This window comes from Bidens hawaiensis, unplaced genomic scaffold, assembly GCF_021521415.1.
Source record: "Bidens hawaiensis isolate Kalapana, Puna unplaced genomic scaffold, B.hawaiensis_p1.1 tig00021044_1, whole genome shotgun sequence".
Taxonomy (NCBI): Eukaryota; Viridiplantae; Streptophyta; class Magnoliopsida; order Asterales; family Asteraceae; genus Bidens; species Bidens hawaiensis.
This window is the reverse complement of record NW_027493259.1, coordinates 229,989-248,200: the sequence shown is the minus strand read 5'-3', so window position 1 is coordinate 248,200 and position 18,212 is coordinate 229,989. Positions and strand designations below refer to the sequence as shown.

Here is an 18,212-nt window from a genome sequence, read left to right as displayed (position 1 = left end):
CCCTTTCCTTTCCTTTTCATTAAACTCGGGAACACGAAATAAAATCATATGTTTTCAGAAAGTTAATAAGTTAAAATTGTTTGACAATTATGAAAATCACTTTTATTTTAGCTTTTTAAAACAGTTTTATAAAAGACCTAAATCTTAGTTTTTTAAAATGACTTTTTGAAAAATCAATAAACCAATAAGCATAAACCGGGTATTAGAAAAACCGGGTTCGGGTATGGAATCGGATTCAGGTATGATCGCGTATTGGAAAATCGGATATTAGCAATAACCGGGTCGGGTTCGGGTCCGCGTATTGGATTGAAAATCCATACCCTTTGTACCCGGTCCAGGTTGGGTACTTAACCGGGTATTCAATACCCGGGTATTTAAATACCCTATGCCCAAGTATTGAAAAACTCGTTTTTATGGGTTTTGAATACCCTATTTTCAGGTATTAAAAATACCCGTTTTCTATAGCTTTCTTCTGTCAACGGGCCTGCTTCATTTTTTTTATCCTAACTCCATTTTTATTTTCAAACAAACTTCAAAATTCATTCAACATATATAAACAACTAAACAATGATATAAAAAACATATATTTTATGTGTTTTTAGTTGTTGTTTGATATATCAAAAAATGCTGCTCTAAACAAGTATTTATATCATACATGTACTCTAAAAAAGATTCGTTGGAGAACGACTATAGATCTATGAGCAGCCACACAACAACAGGTGCACAAATACTAATATCCGGTTATGCAAAAAACCCGGGTTTCGGGTATAACCAGAACCGGATTTCGGGTATAACTTGAACAGGGTTTCAGGTATAACTTGAACAGGGTTTCAGTTTCGAGTATACCTAGAACTGGGTTTCGGGTATTATCAGGTACGGGTTCGGGTTCAGGTTTCAACACTGAAAGTCGTTCCCTCCGTACACTACGAGTAGGGTTAGGTTCGGGTATTAAAAACTCAGGTTTAATTAAAACCAGTTTTGAGTTTTTTTTTTTCAGGTCCGGTTCCGAGTTTGGGTTTTTTTTTTCACCTCTATTTGTGCCAGCACGAAAAGAACAGAGACTCAAATCCCGGAGTTTGAGAATTAGGGTCGCATCGTGCCCCCATGCATTAAGTTCAGGGATGCAAATCATAATTTTATTTATTATTATTATTATTATTAAATAAGAAGAAAGTTGAAAGTTAAAAGAGTCTTGTGTGTTTATGAAGCTAGGTTTCTTTGGTTAGTTGATCGATTTGCTTCGTATTTTGAAGGAAGAGAAATAATTATATCTGGACTCATCACTTGCAAAATGGTCAGTAGTAATAATAATAATAATAATAATATAATCATTTCCTTACCTTTTTCTGATTTCCGATTGACGGTGTTTGCAGCAGCAGGATTGTACGTGTTTTTGATATGATCTCCCCGTTTTGATTGTTTAATTCTAGGGTTTTCTAACATGATTAATTGTGGACCTATTTCTTGTAATCGATAGTCGTTGTATATTTTACTTACTTGATATTTATAAATTAATTCATGTCCTCTAACATCTATTTCCTAATTACCATAACTACATGAACACTGACTGACCTAATATTGTGATTGATATTAGGAGTATTGTCCTTTGGTAAAGAACATTCTGCTTCTCGACTCAGAAGGAGGCCGCATCGCTGTCAAGTATTATTCAGATGACTGGCCAACTAATAATGCTAAAGAAGCTTTTGAGAAGTCTATTTTTACCAAGACTCACAAGATCAACGCACGCACCGAAGGTGTTATTATTATTACGCTTCACTTTTCATGTTTACACATCATTCATTCTCAATAATAATATGTATCTGACTATTTGCAGCTGAGATAACAATGCTTGATAGCAACGTTGTTCTCTACAAGTTTGTTCAGGACCTTCACTTCTTTGTTACTGGCGGTGACTCTGAAAATGAGCTCATTTTATCGACCGTTCTTCAGGGCTTCTTTGACGCAGTTGGTATTCTGTTAAGGTAGTGTGCAACGAATATATTTGGTTTTGTTTATGTGAAACTTGATATGTGTTTTTATTGGATATTTGATGGTTTTGTGTTCAGGGGCAATTTGGATAAGAGGGAGGCGCTTGAAAACTTGGATCTCATCTTGTTGTGCCTTGATGAAATTATCGATGGCGGGTAAGATAGATACACTTAGTGTAACACACATATTTTAAATCATGTCACCAAGTGGCCAATTTTATTATCTACATGACCAATTCAACTCTAGTTGTTCTATATCAACTACATGCATTTGTTTGGCTGTATTTAAACAACTTATAGTGGATTTGGAACTTGTTAAGTCAATTTTAACCCGACTCAGACCATTGTCACTATTTTTTGAAACACCTCATTAGTTTGATTACCTTTCAATTTCATATGAACCCATAAGTTCAAAAACACTTGAGAGCAAGCGTGGTGGGCAAACACCCTCAGCCATAAGTTCTAAAACACCGTTAAGCCTGCGGCGTTTTTGCAGCGTTTGGGGCGTTGGCGTCAGGTATGAAAACGCCATGGGCTGTGGTGATTTAAAACAAACTACCCGTTGAATGGACCCGCTGAGTATTAAAAGAAACTTCATTTTTTAACTCTTTTTTTATAAACAACCATTTAAGTCAAGTTTGACACCACAATTTATCATCTTTCTCTTCCAAATCATACTGTTTTCATCTAATCTTCATACCTTTTTCATTCATTCTTTCATGGATCCTAACAACCTGAGCACCCCGTACTTTAACCTACAAAACAATCTTAACAGTGTATACTTTAACCCACAAAACAACCCAAACAATTAGAAACAAATACCGCAAGAATTAGTTTTATAATTCTTTTAAATTAAATTATCATGTTTATGTTTTGTTTTTAATTCAAGAATTTAATTTTAAGAATTTATTTGGTGAAATATAGTATTATTCTATATAAATATTTAGGAATTTTTTATGATATAATGATTACTTCACGTGGCAGTGACGCTGCTTTTTCCATTTCGCCGTCGCTCCACTACAGTCTACAGATATCCTTATGGAAGTGTAATTGATCATTTGTCATACTATGTCAATTTGGCCAATCAACTCACCAAATTGCCATTTTGTATCAAGTTTAGCCAATAGCCCAATATCACCATTTTTGTCAAAATCATATGATTATCATCTAAAGCAAATTTAATGGTTATTTCAGTCAACTTTCTAGCAGTGTTGATGGTTATAACACAGTTTTACAAAGAATTCTACTCTAGCTTAGAATCGGTTAAAATCTACTAAAAACTTGTATGTCAAATTAATTGGTTATGCTACATATCCAAATTCTTGGTTAGACACAAAAGTTGAAAATTTAAAATTTTGCTGTTTGACATTTGGTCCAACAGTTAAATTGAATTTGGGTTAACACAAGTCAAATGAGAATTCCTCATAGGTATGGAATAAAAATATTTCTGTATCAAAATTCTGAAAGTTTTGCTTGCTACACATATTAATATTTATCATGCAGTGTGAGTTATGGGTTTCATTAGCTGTTGATATTTGCCCTTGACTAGCAGAAAAAAACATTTATAATTAGAAAGAAACATGAGCATATAAATGTTTTATGCATGTTCTAACATGTGTGTATAATACATTTTGTTTCTCAGAATTATTCTTGAAACTGATGCAAATGTAATTGCTGGAAAGGTTGCAAGCCACAGTGTAGATTCTGCAGCCCCTCTGTCTGAGCAGGTATTTTGTAATCGTTTATAAAAGAATTTAAAATATAGTAATTTCAAGTATATGGAATTGGCAAATTGGATTTTAATAATCCCGCCTTTGTGTGGTTGGCCAATAATAATCCTAACTAAAAATATTCCTGAAAGAGGTCCCATCTTTTACAATATTGGACCTCCGTTAAAAAAACTTAGGCGTTAAGTTTTATCTGAATTTCAAACTGATAGTTTAAGGCTTTTGATCGGAATGAGGATACAAGTCGATTGATGTAAAACGGCTTGATTTTTGTTAATTGGAAGTTCAAACACCTGAATTGAACTACCGTTTCGTTGTTTGGAGCACCTATTCTAGCCTTCGAGGTGCTTCGGTTTGGGTGTTTGAACTTCCAATTAACAAAAATCAAGCCGCTTTACATCAATCGACTTGTATCCTCCTTCCGATCAAAATCCCTAAAACAACAGTTTGAAATGTGGATAAAACTTAATGCCATTAGTTTTTTTTAACAGAGGTTCAATGAGAACAAAATTTTTAAAAGGTGGGACCTCCTGCAGGAATATTTTCAGTTGGGATTATTATTGGCCAATGACAAAAAGGTGGGATTAATGAAATTTTGAGTAGTTGGTAACAAGTCATCATTCAAGTTGTTTTCACAAGTGAGAAAAGTAAGTTGGTTTATTTCGTGTCAATGTTGTAACGATTAAATTGGTTATTGCAGACTATAAGTCAAGCATTGGCAACAGCACGAGAACATTTTACAAGATCTCTTCTCAGGTAATTTAACTTTGAACTAATTATATGACCAAAAGTTTCAAGTCTTAATTAATTTTGTGTGTTAAATACAATACAGTGGATAAGGATGCTTGCTGTGGTGATGATGGTAATTTTGTTAGGACAATACTTATGCTTTGAAATTAGTCAGCAGTTACAAATTAAGTTCCGATGGGTATTATTATTGCATAAAGATGGTTGAATGGTTGGTTATGAAAGTAGACAAGAAGATGATCAATGTTTTAAAGTTTTATTTAAGGTTGAATGGCTGACTGTTTTGATTATGTATTATTTTTAATATGTTTTTAAGATCTTTCTAGGGTCATCATTTCTCTTCATGGGCACCGTTTTGAATAAATGGCCATTTTGTCATGAATCTTGGTGTGTTCGCCTGGAACATAGAAAGGAATTGCTTGTTAGTTGTTACTAGACACAAACCAGATATAATCGGAGGAAACAAGACTATCCAATGATTAGATGCTCAAAACATATAAGTAAATGGGAGAATTTCAGTGTGCCTTCCTATAAATTTGTTAAATTATATATATATGTCTAAATAAACCTTTAAATGGTAAATATACATTTTTCTAACAATTGAGAGATCAATAGTTTCTAAATTTCTATAGAACTTAAAATTTTATATCTATCCAATTTGTAAGTCAGTTTTTACCTTTTTTTCCCCTCTTTTACTTTTGTTCCTAGGCTTTTTTATTACTTTCATTTCCTTTTTAGTGATGATTATATAATAAACCTAAAAGTAAAAGCCGAGATTCGGTTGATATCGATGGTATCGGCACTAAATTGTAAACATAAATTAGTGCGCTAAAAAGCATAAAACTTTTAATCAAAAAGAAAAAGAAAAAACTGACGTGGCACCACCACGTGGTTGTATAAGGTATATGCGGCACCAACATTTTATTTTTATGCTATTTAAATCGAATGCGCGTTTATAATGGTCAAAGTCAAAAGGACGGTAATTTATATTGGCCAAGGGGTAGCCTTTGAACCAATTAGAATGCTTATGAAACTTACACATTAAAAGACTCCATATACCATAAAGTTATAAACCATTAAAATGCATCTTTTAAGTGAATCATATATACTTTGGCTCCCGATTCAAAAGTAACATCTTAACAGTATAGTTAAAAGACTACCAAACAGTCCATAATTTAATAAAAACCGAGTTGTATCAAATATAGCAATGAATAAAATTTACTTTATATTTGATATGACTTTGTATTTTTTAAAGTTCATACCGAGATATACATACGAGCAAGGTTGAAAAAGTCGCTAGGCGGACCCTAGGCGACCGACTGAGGAGTTGGGTGTATTCGGAGTACTCGGGGAGTAATCGGAGAGTACTCGGACATGGTAAATATAAAGAAAATTAATATTTGGATATTATATATATGTCAAATATCATAAGTTTACTAATATTTATAACAAAATAGGTGAATATCAATATAAATAAAAGAAATACATTTTTAAATATAAAAAAGTTCTAAAAAGTACTAATCATTAATTAAAAAAATGATATTTGTTCTTTAATATTATTAAAATAACAATTATGTTTTATGTTTTTGAGTCAAATCGACCCAAGTTCACCGATAAGATGCGATTCTGGCTGAGGTTGACCACATTTGACCGATTCTTAGTAACTGGGCGGATTTACAGAAACTCGCCTCGGCGACATACCTTGTAGCGACTCGGAGAGTACTTGGCCTTGTAATCCTACTTTTACAACATTGCATACGAGTAAACAAATTACAAAACCATATTCGTTTTTTTTATTTTTTATAAATATTATATTTCAAGTTTATAAAATAAAACAAAAACATATGTTAACTAAAGTCACATAGTCACATTACATATTTACATGCTGCAAAATATAAATATGTTGGTGCATGCATGTCTTCCTATTTAGTGAAATGCCTCTAGATATAAGTGCCATGTGAAATAAATATGTTAAATACAATTCAACTGAAACGTCCTTTCTAGATAGCACTCAATCACAAGACCATTTGGGCATTCATCATAACAAATTATACCATGAGTTCTACATTACCATTGTTACTTTTGTTGACCATTGTTCTATCTCAACAACTGGGCAGTATTGCTCAGAGCAATGTAATCTCTGCTGTATTTGTTTTTGGTGACTCAAGTGTTGACCCTGGGAATAACAACAACCTTCCCACTGTTTCAAGAGGGAACTTCCCACCTTATGGCAAGGATTTCTTGAATCATACACCTACCAGAAGGTTTTCCAATGGCCGTCTAGTTACGGATTTCATAGGTATGCGCGTGTGTATATATAAATACATATCATATATGGCCTTAAATATAAGTGACATATCCAACTTTTTTTTTTCTTTTTGGCGCACGTGGTTCGTAGAAAAACAAGTTAGCCATTTGAAAACTAATCAAATCTAGGTTGTCTGCTATATAACTCAAATAGCGGACTTCAACTAACCATAGTGAGGTGGGCACCTTGGCTCATCGGCTCATCCTGTACTTCAACTAATTCTAGGTTCCAGTTCTTGTTTTTAATATTTTTTTTTTCATTTTCGTTCAAGTTTGCTACTCACAAACGAACTTAATTGCCTAGTCCTCAGAAAATATTAGTTGAAGTCCGCTACTTAAGATATTGAACTAACTACCTACATTTAATCAATCTTCATGCATGCACAACTTACAGCTAGAAACATCTTGGTTTTTTACAAAACAGCTACCAGAAGAAAATTCTACAATAATATTCCTCCAAAACTTGTACATTTCTTTTATTTGTATTATCTTTAGTGTAAACTAATTATGTTATGTTGGTTTTATTAATTACTGGAATCTCAGCTTCACTTGTGGGCGTTAAGGAAAATTTGCCACCATACCTAGACCCAAGTTTAACAACTGAGGATCTCATGACTGGCGTTAGCTTTGCTTCTGCTGGTTCTGGTTACGATCCATTCACGTCCAAACTAAGCGTAACTCTCTCTCTATATATAATGTATATGGCATAATTATTCGTAACGTTGTTATACATATATTCAGGGTGCACTCACAGCATCACAACAACTGGATTTATTTAGAGACTATAAAAGAAAAATGGAATTGGCAATTGGCAAGGAAAGAACAGATGATATAGTTAAGAGGGGTGAATACGTTGTTAGCTTAGGAACCAATGATTTCGCGTTTAACTACTATGGACCTGTACTCATACAACGAACACTCTATCCGACCATCCATAGTTATCAGAGTTTCTTGTGGCAGAACATTCAAAAATTCTTACAGGTTGGTCTCCTATTTCATCATTATATATTTTTTCAACTTAAAATATGTTTCAATAATTCGTATCTTGTTACACTTTAAGCTATAATAGCATTTATTATCTCAAAAGTTCATGGAAGGGTCTACTTATAATATGGAAAATTTGCTAGACTTATTTTTTTATTCTTTCCCAATTGAAGGATATACTATGCTATGTATGTAGTATTCACTCGTGTTTAGTTATACTTTGTTCGTTCCACTTCAGCCGACTGTGCTTAGGTCAGAGTGAAGCTGTTCCTATGATGTTTAGGATCCTTTGTAACCTAAGCACAATCGGCACCATCCTAGCCTAATCATCCCTTTTGAGGTTCCTCTATAGCCTATTGACAACAGCTGTTAGATAAAGGTTCTCTCATGTCAGCTTGCAAAAATTTTAGTGTCAGCTAATGAAACGGTGCTTAGTGATGCCTAACTTGCTTATGTGCTCTTAGAAAAGTGGATTTTTAATGCCTATTTTAAAGAATTTCTAGTTTAACATGCCTAGCTATTTACATTTTTCAGAAAAGAAAAAAAAAATTACATCAAGCAATTAAAAATGTGTTTCATAGTTTAAAATGATTTTCAATTTTGTACAGACTGAACTGAACACAGTAATTATGTGCTTTGATGGTATTAAAGAGCTTACCCAACCAACTCATTCATAGTTATCCTTTCACTTTTTTTTTCTTATTAAAATAATCTATTTTGAAGATATTGTTTAACATGCAAGTGTGCAGATTAAGATACCTTTTAAACTGCTTTTTTAATACCATAATAACATTTTATTGTTTACACAGGACTTGTTGGATGAGGGTGCAAGGAGAATAGGGGTTGTGGGTGCACCACCAATTGGATGCTTGCCTGCTATAATTACTCTCAACTCTAAGGACCCAATTTCTGGCCGTCAATGTATTCAACGATTTAATTCCGTTTCAAGAGATTACAATAAGCTGTTAGAAAATAATCTAAAGTCCCTTCAAACAATAGACAGTCGAATTGTGTATGCTGATATATACAGCCCTATTATTGACATGGTACAAGGAAATCTTCAAGCAGGTATAATTTATTTATTTATTTATTAAACAATACTAAATTACAATCAAATTTTTAACATAATCTTTGTCAATCTCCACTAGGTTTTGAAGAGGTTCATAGAGGTTGTTGTGGCAGTGGACTACTTGAAGCGGACTTCCTATGCAATAAAAAATCTGTGTTGTGCTCTGATGTCTCAAAATATGTTTTTTGGGATGCATTTCATCCAACTGAAAAGGCTTATTATATTATCTTCAAGTCATTCGAATCCCTTATCAGATATAACTTACAATGAATTTTTATGTCAATAAGGACATACATATACTTAGTTACTTGATTTATGTAAGTTGTAACCGTACGTTCATGATACAAATGATTATTATTTGAATAAGTAGTTATATACACACCAAGAATTATGACATCATGAAAACTTCAATATGAATTGTCACCATATGACCCGGTCAATAGACTGATATGCTGGGTGAGAAATAACCGAACCAAAACCGATCAAACTGAATGGACATTAACTGGTAACTAACTTAACTGAAAATCAGTTCTTACTTTTGGTACCCTCAGTTAACCAAAATCAACCAAACCAAACCAAACCAAATCAGTGATATTTTCATATATTTCTAATTTTTATACATTCAATTCATGTGTTTCATTTATACCATTATTTCTTGTATTTATACCTTCTATTCATGTATTTATACCTCAATTCATGTATATGCATCCATTTCTAAGTAAAAAATTTAGCTCAAACTGGTTTTGGTTAACCTAAGCGAAGCGAACCGAAACCCAAAAACTAACCTAATAAACCGAACCGATTAACCGAAAATGGATTAGTTAATTTAGTTGAGGCTAATAATCGAACCAGGCCGAACTGTGCACACCACTATAAAACAACTAGGACTTTATGTAGTGTTTAACTAAAAAAATTGAAAACGTATGTTGGCATGTGGGATCTCATTAACTTTTTTATAAAAAATGTGTAATGATTTGATTAATAACAAAATTATTAATTAATATTTTTTAATAAAAAAAGTTGTTGAATTTGATTGGTTGGTTTACATCGTGGTCCGTATCTCGAGCCTGCTAACAGGGTAATGCCAAAAAGGCTCTCTACCTAGGCGACCTTCCCATATGGTTTGGTAGTGGTTTGGCGAGTAAAAAAATGGTGAGGTAGCTTGTGACGCCATTCCATTACACCCACACTAATCATATGCTTACACAAATAAAAAAAATAATTAAAACATATTTTGATAAATAACGTCTATGCTCCCTAAATCTTGATAAGATTCAAGAACTTAAGTAGCGATAAGTCAAGAATATTTGAATTGGAAATCAAGATATCAACTATTTATTCCGTATTATTAGGGAGTTAATTAAGAGTTTCTATTACACTCACATTTTGTTAGTGTAGACATGTTATATTTTTCTAGGAAAAAGGGTCCTATACTAAGTTGTCAAAAAAACTATATTTGGAAAATTTTGAAATAACTTTTTGAGTCTGTCAAACGTTTCATCAATATATAACTGACGTATTTTCAAAAAGTATTTTGAGGTAACCAGGTAGAAAGGAACTCATGAAGATTCACGATAGAAGAAACTCGTAGTCTAATGGTTTAGACTTTAGTAAATCTAAATATTGTATGTACGTTTATATCAAACAAATAATAGGTATATGAAACCCAAAGTGTATATAAATTAATATTTTAATTGAAAAACTTATGTTAATAAAACACAACCCCAATACATTTACAAAATTGATACAAACTATTGGTTATACGTCTAGGGCCTTGAGGCCGGGTGTGACATTCTAAACCAACTGAGGTACCCAAGGTATTAGGGGTGTGTTGGATGACTTATCCAAAGCAAGCCAAGGGGTACCTAAATGGCACCATAAATACCTTATAACCTAATGTCATAAATACTATATAGCTAAGATGAAAGAGAAAGAATAGATGGTCTTAAGAGGAAATAGTTAGTCCTAGTTTTATTGATTGAAAACTTTGAGACTGAGTTTTGTGGATGGAATGGGGGGCGTCATCCATCCACCAGCTCAGCCAATCTCTTTAACTCCAAGGCCAAGTTTTTTCTGCTCGCCATTGAGTAACACAGGAGGGGGAGCCATAGGAGGCCGGCCACCAACTCCTCTAACCGAATCAACAACATTATCCGTATGAAGATAAGTGGGGTATTTTCTTCTCAACGTACAACACATAGTTTGAGCAAAGATGCTATAGTAGTTTTGACTTTAGTATCATTGATTTTGTTCCATTATTTTTAATTGTATTGAGATGGCCTGTTAAGTTATTTTTCTTTTTTCGTTCATGTAACTTTGACTATTTTAAAGTTTTTTTTTTGTTGTAGATCTTCGCTTCTTAAGTTGTAGATAGAAGTTCTAATATTTCTATTATAAGAGTTCTGGGTCTCAGATGAAGTGGAAACGAAGTAATAGCTAGATTTAAAGACAAACGAACTCCAAATTAAGAGTACACGTTCTAGTAACAAATATAATACTTTTAGTTTTTTATATCATTCATGCATGGTACATTTCATTAATCGCGAAAGAATAGCAATAAGTTCCAAATATATAGTAAGTTACACATCATCTTTAATATCATTGAAAAATGTTGGTGATAATAGAGCTTAAGGCCCCATCTGCAACAATCTTATACATTTTGGCTGTAGGATGGACCGCATCCCAAAACAAATATTTATCACGATCAGCACAAGCATCCATTCCTTTACATGAAATACCATATTCATACGTCCCTGTTCCACAGCACCCTTTTGATGTCTCCACAAACCCTGTACGCGCACACATGATATAATAACCCGACTTGTATTAAACACCAATTATATATGGATAATACTATATATATGTACTTAATATAGTGAATTAAATATGTGTTAGTTTATAAATGTAAATAATTAGTTGTTAAAAAAAAGACAACTTTAACATTTGAAAAAGTTTTTATTATTTAAAAGGAAAATTGGTTTTAAATAATCCCAACTATGCGCTATTGGCAAATAACAGTCTCAACTTCACACTTGGCTAGCGGCAGTCCCACCTAAAGGTGTATTTGTTTATAACGGTCCGCAACTAACGAGTTACTAACTCCGTTAGTATGATGATGAACGCATTTATAATATAGTATAGATATCGTAAAATAAACTACTAACCGAATTTTTGAGGATTTTGAATCGCATCTTGAATGAGATCATAAGCGTCGGCATACACGGTCTTCATCCCTAGAGATCTTTTGAGTGTAACCAGTGCCTTCTTTATCTTCGTATTGAATGAAAGAGCCACATTGTTGTAATGGTCGTCACATTTGGTTTCAGTACCCTTCAATGTTCTGACCAAAGGCATGCATCCAAATGGAACCATCCCAACAACTACCAATCGTCTTGCTCCTAGAGAATGCATTTTCTACACAAAACAAATCAATAAATCAATACAACTAATTATATAAACATATGTGATTATTCAAATTAAGTGGATAAGAAAGGACCTTGACATAACCAAGAAAGAGAGAGATCAGGTAATCTCCATATTGTTCCACGGTGTATTGGGCACTACGTGTGGGTTCTACGTAATAATTTTGGAGAAAATCGTTTGTGCCCATGCTCAAAACGAACACGGCGTTCTGGATTAATTCAGTGGTCCTTTTTGCTCCTATCTTCAAGGTAAGGTTCCGTTTGTAGTGCGCAAAATACTTCAGTTGGTGTGACAACGTCAACACATTCTTCACATCAATAAAGTAAACATCATGTCATATTTTTGTCAATCATCATAGAGACAGTCATTGGGATTCAATAAGTGGTACAATGATATGGGTAGCTTAATTAATTTTCTTCGTATTTTAACTAATGGAGTTAGAAGGCATACCGAAATTTGAGCAGTGAGGTTATCATAGCCGGAACCACTAGAAGCGAAACTAATACCATGAGAAAGTTCGAAAGGAATTGTTGATCTTGGTTCCAGAAATGGCCGAATTGCTTTCGTATAACCCAATGCCTCAGCTGTTCAACAAAAAAAGGTTAGGACAATAGGACTTAGGGTAATATATGTATATATGCAATTGCTTCATACACTACAGATTCAAGGAGTTATTTGCAGGGTTTGTTTTTAGGCTACTTAGCCTACTTATGTTTACTAAATCCCTGATCACTATACCTTCAAATGACCTATTAATAATATGTTTTGGGTTTTTTCATTCATTTCATTACACACATTATCTTGTCTTGAATTTAAACATTAACTTAATTATTGGCATTTTTATCATGTCCTTTTTAGTTTTTGACAAAGTTATAGCCAAAATCATTGAGCTAGCCAAATGCCTTTGATAACACTTCAGTTGTAAACTATTACATTTGATATCAAATGCTCTATATTAACACATCTATTATTAACTTTTCATATACATCATTCTATATCAATTGTAAAGGTTTATTCATAGTTGACTATAGCGTTTTTTCATATATCCTAAGTTTAAATATCATATCAAATTTAAAAAGCTCACGAATTTGACAGAGAATTCAATTAGATGACATCGAGCCATTTTTTCATCAAAACAATTGGTGCAATTTATTGAAGCAAAACCATAGCAAAAAAAATTATTATTAATAATAACAGTATTGGAAATATTAATATCTAACTATACTATTAAAAGAAAACTTATTATCCATATGACATTCAACTAGGCCCTCTAGGATCAATACTTTGCTTTTAAATTGTTTGGGGTTTATCAACTCAGCTAAGATACTCAACAAAGATGACTTGATGCTAACATTTTCTTTTCATCAACATGTAGAGATTTACAATCTTTCCATTTTGATTTCTTTTAAAATACAAATACAAATTATTCTTATTAATCTATGTATATTAGAAAATATACAATTACTCATTCATTAATATTTATTACGTAGTACCTTATAATTTATAAAATTATAATGGTCATTATGTAATTCATATATGTATATTTGACGTTTTCAATATTTGTGTTACACATGACACTAACCTATTTTTATTTTTATTTATAAATGGGCCAATTAGGAAGTTGGTCGACAATAAATGTCAATTACTAACAACACTGACATTGACATAGAAGAATCGTGTAAAAGATCATTGCGAAGTTACTCAAACTTACATACACAAACATATACCGTATTTTATAATAAAATTGTTGAGTGTTTTTTTAAGGAAGGGTATGGTGATTACCTATGAAATCGGTAGCGAGTCTGCCATTACTAAACCTCCCAGTGGGGTGGCCTCCAAAGAAGTCGATACCGTAAGGAGGAAAGTTACTCTTATCATCGGTCTTAAGACCGTTGTTATTCCCGGGATCCACACTCGAATCACCGAACACAAACACACCACTTACATTATACCTTGCTGCAATCTGTCTTATTTCAGAAATTGGTATGCCACCCACCGGTGTACCTACCATACATATTACCGTTACTATGGTCACCAACATATTTAGTTGACTACTCCCCATATTATTATTATTATTATTCATTCCAAATGGAGACATCTTTTTGGTGATGAGACTGGCTAAGGCTTATGTCAAGATATATAGGCTTTCAAAGGGAGGCCATTAATTGATGTTTGGTTAGGATGATTATTATCTATTTTGTCTCTTGTATATTATCAGCCTTGTTTCTGTTGGGAATAGGACATTTAATAGCTTAATTGGACTAGACAAGCATTTCAAATGCATTTGCTGAATTACTCATGGTCGACTATTTTTCGTTGAATGGCGATGGAATGTTATTGACGTGCACGAATAGTAATAATAAATTAAACGGATGCACATACTAGTTTTAAAAGGTAGAAAGATCTAAAATAATAAATTAAGGACGTTCTAAGGCAATCACACCTATCGTGTTGTAGACTAGTAAAGGTAAGTATGCCGAATGTCAATTCGAGGACAAGGTAGTTCTTAATTACCAAGTTATCATTTAATATGTAATCTATGTAAGTTAAATGAAAGAGTCTAAAACATGATTAATTAGCTAAGAGTCTATGGGGACTTTTATTTCGGTTTGTCTGAGGTATTTAAATCCTAGGGCCGACCCTGTTTGGGTACTCGGTGAGTACCTCTTTCACCACTTGCGTGTTAAAATTGAAACAAAACCTGCACACGGCTCATTGCACATTTCAAGACAACTTTGGATCCACAACACTGCATACATGTTCACTTGTTTAGAATTAATGTGATAGTGTTGAGGAAACAATTTTAAAAGACCCCAAGGATTGAGGAATAAATTAATAAAGACAATTTTAAAAGGGCTAATATAAGATAAGTGTTGAGGTAAATATCATAACACTAACTAAATTGTGAATAATTAAAATGTGAATACTGTCAATGTGTCATGACTTACTACGTACAGCAGAACGAAATCATTTATATACCATTGATATGGTTGTTGTGAACATTTATTTATTTCTAGCTACCGCCATTAGTACTGCAACTTCATTGTTTCTTTAAGGAGTATTGGATTTTAATAATTTCAACTTTACTCTATTGACCGGTGCTAAGCCTAACTTCAAAAATAATTTCTGACAATCCCAAATTTCAACTTATTTTCCAATAACAATCCCAAACTAACTAAACACTAACCCCGTTAGTTTTTTGCTTACTTGGACCGCTTATTTGGCACAAATGCTAACATGGACTGCTTATGTGTCACATACATACATACATAAATACATTATATACATGTATTATAATTTATACATACCAAAATCACAATCTGCTACCACCACCACCCACATGCCTCCATCACCACCTCCTTTTATTCCCTGACCCCCCCTCCATCTTTTCTTCTCCAGCTACCAGCAAACCAACTGCCGGCCATCATGGACCTGAGCACACAATGTCGTCACCTTAACCGTACACACCTCCACCCATAAAAACCCCTCTCTCCTATTTTTCTTCCATTGGCTGCAACTCTCTTCTTTCCCGTCGCCGGAGTAAAATCAAAATTGCCCTAATGAATTTAAGGGAAGACAAAGATGTAGATGACTATAATTTTGTGATAATCAAACCACCCACTATCAAATTTGGTTCAATTTTGTTTCAATCTGCTCTAATTAGAAATAGTGGAATCTAAAATTGGAGCGGACGGTCAAAATTATTGTATGAAAATTTATTAGCGGCGGTAGTTCGATGGATGTGGTGAGGTTGCTGTTGATTTGTGGTGGTCGCGTTTCAGGCAATGGTGGTGTTAGTGGTTGCCGCCGTAGAGTGATGGTGGGGAATACAGAACAATGGTGGTGTCGAGGGATACATGTCATTGCGGCGGCGGATGTGATTAGGGTGGTAGATATCGGAGATGATGGGTGGTGGTGGAGGAGGAGGTGGGTGGTGGTGGAAGAGACTATGGTTTTGATGTATGTATGTGTGGGACACATAAGCAGTCACAACATTTGTGCCAAATAGGCCGTCCAAGTCAGCAAAAACTAACGGGGTTAGTGTTTAGTTAGTTTGGGATTGTTATTGAAAAATAAGTTGAAAGTTGGGATTGCAAGAAATTATTTTTGAAGTTGGGCTTAGCACCGGCCAATAGGGCAAAGTTGAAATTATTAAATCCAATATTCCTTTCTTTAATATAATTTCTTAATAAAATTTTCAAATGTTGTTCTAAGATTTATTATAACTTTTTAAAAAACAAATGCTCTTTATATTAATAATTACATTGAAAGTAGTTGGTGATAATATCGAACAAATGCTATTTTAGTTCAAGCTAGTCATTGATTGTATGATGATAACTAACAAAACAAAATATCCAATAAATGTAACACTTTTTACACACAAAATTGTTATTTGAGCTTGAAATCAAAAGGGAAATATGTCACGCTATGGGGATATTTTATATAATACTCCGTACTATATATGATACAGGAGAGGAGGGCATAGCATGTTAAAAATGGGTAATATGGTCTTTGAAACATAACACTTTCAATTTCTTTAAAATATTTGTAATTTTTCACCTTTAACTTCTTTTGTTAAACTAAATAATACTTATAATTTTGTCCTCTCATCTTTAACTGTTTATTATTATTTATTTTAATTTTAAACTAACTTTCCTAACGATTTTTTAACCGACATAACCTTTTCGTACCTTGACATTTTATGAAAAAGGCTGCACCATAGTAACGAGCATTTTATTCTATTTAATTTGAGTATGGTATTGTTGGAGTTTTTTCAATTAAAAAAAATTAACACTTTACATATAGGTGTTCATGGCCGGTTTTGACCATTTTTAAGTTAAACATGTGAACCAAATTAACCACCTTTTGTATTGACAAGTTCTTACTCTAATTCGTTCTAACCCAATAGTCAAACTGCCCCGACCTAACGTATTAACTTTTCTCTTTCACCAAAAGGCAAAAACAATCTCAAACACCTTATTACTTTTCAAAAAGTTAATAAGATATAAGATGGTGAAAATAAGCAATCCCAATTCCCAAACACCCCCTAAAGTAATCGTACATGTTGTCCTATTAGGACAAAATTACCCTTAAAATTTCTTAAATTTATGCATAGTATGTTGTACAATGAGCAATAAGTTTGTTATTACCTCTTAAAATTTATGAGCTTATATAGTAAAGATTCTCAAATTTCTATTTGGTGAACATCTCTGATAATGATGAATTGATGATGATCAAGATAAACCATATGATCAAGAATCAACTGGCCAGGAAAGGAGAATGAAAATGTGTCTCATGTTGATTATGACAGTAGTTATGAAAGAAATGATCATGACACGCATCTTGCTCGTGGAGAAAGAGATGTTGATTGTAATAAAGTCAAATCAGAATCATGACATGTCCACTATTTTTCCTAAAAGATATATTGTTGATTTTGGTAAAGGTTTACTATGACAAGGTTGGTGATCGACCACAAATTCTACTATGAGGTTTTGATTACGAAAATGATATCTGGTTGGTTTAGGAGCGTGCATGGGTCGGTTTTGAGCCAAACCAATAACCATAAACGATATGTCGGTTAATGGATAACTGCAACCACAACCGACCCGTTATGGCGGTTATGGTTAATCGATTTTGTAGGTTATAGTGAGTCGGTTAACCGTAACAAAAAAAAATGTAAGTTAGCTTAAAAGTTTGGTACCATTTATTACAAAAAACAACACGACATAATCCAACAATGAAATTCAACCTAATTTGATAAAAATCGTTGAACCAAAAACATCAAAATGATATAATCCAACAACATGCTTGGTGGAAGTTAATCTCAAACATATTGTTGATTAAATAAATGGGTCGGTTCGGTTATGGCGGTTTTGGAATTATTCTTAACCAAAACCGACCCGTATTTGATGGTTTTAAAATTTCATTAAGCCGACCCACCGGTTATGTCGGTTATCGGTTAAAATC

General features: G+C 33.2%; 3 protein-coding genes across 3 annotated transcripts; 2 read left to right on the top strand and 1 right to left on the bottom strand.

Annotated features, from left to right (window-relative positions):
- The first annotated feature begins 1,202 nt into the window (after positions 1-1,202).
- LOC143562655 (coatomer subunit zeta-1-like) lies at positions 1,203-4,806 on the top strand. Its single transcript, XM_077050399.1, has 7 exons — positions 1,203-1,294; positions 1,595-1,754; positions 1,835-1,982; positions 2,067-2,144; positions 3,631-3,715; positions 4,416-4,471; positions 4,548-4,806. The coding sequence occupies exons 1-7, from the start codon at positions 1,292-1,294 to the stop codon at positions 4,552-4,554; spliced, it is 537 nt and encodes a 178-aa protein (XP_076906514.1). The 5' UTR covers positions 1,203-1,291; the 3' UTR covers positions 4,555-4,806.
- A 1,711-nt stretch (positions 4,807-6,517) lies between these two features.
- Positions 6,518-9,092, top strand: LOC143562660 (GDSL esterase/lipase At5g45960-like). Its single transcript, XM_077050405.1, has 5 exons — positions 6,518-6,761; positions 7,313-7,443; positions 7,511-7,750; positions 8,563-8,821; positions 8,902-9,092. Exons 1-5 carry the CDS (start codon positions 6,518-6,520, stop codon positions 9,090-9,092), a joined length of 1,065 nt encoding a protein of 354 aa, XP_076906520.1.
- A 2,257-nt stretch (positions 9,093-11,349) lies between these two features.
- On the bottom strand, positions 11,350-14,698 carry LOC143562632 (GDSL esterase/lipase At5g45950-like). The gene is made up of 5 exons (XM_077050381.1): positions 14,028-14,698; positions 12,696-12,829; positions 12,319-12,552; positions 11,987-12,236; positions 11,350-11,611 (listed from the first exon to the last, which is right to left on the bottom strand). The coding sequence occupies exons 1-5, from the start codon at positions 14,341-14,343 to the stop codon at positions 11,421-11,423; spliced, it is 1,125 nt and encodes a 374-aa protein (XP_076906496.1). The 5' UTR covers positions 14,344-14,698; the 3' UTR covers positions 11,350-11,420.
- Between the last annotated feature and the right edge of the window lie 3,514 nt (positions 14,699-18,212).